Source organism: Triticum dicoccoides, chromosome 5B (assembly GCF_002162155.2).
Source record: "Triticum dicoccoides isolate Atlit2015 ecotype Zavitan chromosome 5B, WEW_v2.0, whole genome shotgun sequence".
Lineage (NCBI taxonomy): Eukaryota > Viridiplantae > Streptophyta > Magnoliopsida > Poales > Poaceae > Triticum > Triticum dicoccoides.
The window spans coordinates 639,400,572-639,403,008 of NC_041389.1; the positions used below are offsets into that span (position 1 = coordinate 639,400,572).

At 47.8% G+C, this 2,437-nt stretch overlaps 1 protein-coding gene across 1 annotated transcript in view; it reads right to left on the reverse strand.

Annotated features, from left to right (window-relative positions):
• The window catches only part of LOC119312250 (ABC transporter G family member 48-like), an 8,859-nt gene extending 7,338 nt beyond the window's left edge, over positions 1-1,521 (reverse strand). The window contains exon 1 of the mRNA XM_037587976.1: positions 892-1,521. Coding sequence (XP_037443873.1) covers positions 892-1,431 — 540 coding nt within the window. The 5' untranslated portion in view covers positions 1,432-1,521. The remainder of the gene's footprint in view (positions 1-891) is intronic.
• Positions 1,522-2,437: the final 916 nt, after the last annotated feature.

The following is a 2,437-nucleotide window of genomic DNA, read 5'->3' on the forward strand; positions in this document are numbered from 1 at the left end:
TGAAACGTTGGTTTTGGCACTATCTTTGCCTTGTTCCTTCATGACAATAGAGAAACATGGTTTTCATATAAGCGGGAACTTCGGAACGTTGGTTTCCGCACTATCTCAGTGTCTTGTTCCTTCATAAAAATGACTCCCTCCTATCCTAATACTTTCTTCATATCTAGACAAATCTAAAATAAGTAATTCAAAACAGAAGTAATATAATATATATAGAGAAAAAAGTAAAGGCTCCTTTGCCTCTAAAAAATGCCTATAAATTTTATCTAAAGCCAAACAATGCAAAACTTGATCTGGTTTATGGGGAAAACTATCAAGAACTATGACAGCAGACTAGCATCATTATATACACAATAAAATGGGTGTGACTAGGTCTCAGTTGACTGAGACTTAACCATGTTTCGGTCGAGTGCTAAAACGTGTAGTAAAAGAAAACAAAGGAAAACTAGAAAGATAAATTACACAGATCTCAATGTAAGATCTCATGGATATAGCATCGATTGAGACATAACCAGGTGTATGAGACTTAGCAAGATTGTAATAAAAAATATGTGTACTTTAATATTATATATTGTGGTTGTTGATAAAGTTTGACTTGGGACATCTCCCTCCGTTTTTATTTACTTTATATATTAGATTTGTTTCGGGTCAAACTTTCTAAATTTTGATCAATATCAAGTCAATATCATTAGAATCATCATTCAATATATTTTCATACCATGTATATTTTTTATTATGAAAGTTTATACTATTTTTGAAAGTCAAAACTAATATGCGAAGCAAATAAAAACGGGGGGAGTAATTACAGTAAGTCTTTAGAGAAGGAACGAGTAGTAGTAGTTAGCAGCAGGGTGACAAGACGAGATGAACTGAGAAGATGCATGGTTATACCTGCAGGAAGTTTGTGGCTGAGTTCCAGAGCGTGGGGAGGGCGCGGCTGCCGACGAAGGCGTCGACCTCGACGGAGAGCCCCTGGTACCTGACCTCGATCGCCGGCAGGTCGATGCCCACGCGGTCCACCCGGTCCCTGAGCCGCCTCAAGAAGCGCTCGCTGTCGTCCTGGAACACCCTCTCCAGCAGCGCCCTGCCGGCCTCGCCGCTGGCCAGCTGGTTGATGTCCACCAGTCCCTGTAGCTCGTGAGCGGCAGCGTCGGCGCCATCGACGGCGGCGTGGTTGGACAGGACGACGGCGCGGCGCATGCGGTCGTAGGTGGGCAGCTTCTCGAGCGCGGCCCAGCGCAGGTTCTCCTCGTCGTCGTCGTGGCCCTGCCGCGACGCGGCGCGGCCGAAGGGGTCGTCCGCGCCCGCCTGCTGGCGCAAGGAGTGCGAGATGGACCCGGAGCGGCGGGAGCCCCAGGAGGCCGCGCTGGCGCTGCGGCGGCTGCCCGACAGCGGCCCCAGCTGCAGCCCTGCCGTCGAGGACGGCTCCATGGCTGCCTGCGTCGCTAGCTAGCTGGGAGACAGAGGCTGCGCGCTCTAGCTGTGTGCGAAGGACCTAGTTCCTCCTTCCCGCCCGCAGGATGCACTCTGATCTTCTTCTTCTTCTTCTTCTAGTGCAGTAGTAATAGTGAGCATATATAGGGAACTCATGCGTGCATGGTTGCATGTGGTCGAGGGAAACGAAGGATGTTGTGCATATGCAGGGGTCAGCTCAGCTGGCTTGTTCGTTGCCACATGCATGAAACTTCCTCCGGCCGCCCACATAGCACGTACAGTAACAACGTGTTACGACTAGTCAGTTCCTGCAAACACGTGCATAGAAATAGAAAGGAGTAGTATTATAAGCATTCATGGGCGTAGCTAGTGTGAGTTTGGCAGGTCAAACCTGCATATTTAATTTCCAGCCATCATCTAGAAGGACTGAGATATGAATTTCCAGCCGCCGAATATCAAACGAGCGAGCGCGTGATCGATTCTTTTTCTTCTACTGTAGATATGATGCATGCATGGCTTAATTCCATCTATCTAGAAATCTAGAAAGAACATTAATAATTGATTTGTCAACCAACGATCCTTCGTTCCTCCGCACGATCGATATCAACATACTACAGTAGAATCCATCCATGAATTGAATTCCGAGCATGCGGGGAGTAGTCTATCTTCTTTTCCACGGCAGGGTCTACAATCCAGAAGGTCAATAGACGGACCAAAGAGATCCCAGCTGCTTCGAAGGTTCCTTCTGGTCTCCCTCCTTTTCCTCTGTTCTCAGCACGTGCAGCTTTTTCTTTTCTTTCCTTTTGAAAAATAGTTTTTTTTCTTTCCTTTTGACAACAACGTAGGTGGGCCAGGCGGCCCTAGAGGAAAAACATGGGCTATGAGAACATGTAGTTCAGCCGAGAAACAGTTGTCCAAGCGGATTGTCTAGACTCCTCCAAAGCGGGGTTCCTATACGGCGCGTACCGTGCTGGGGAGCGACATAGCGCATACCCCCCCCCCC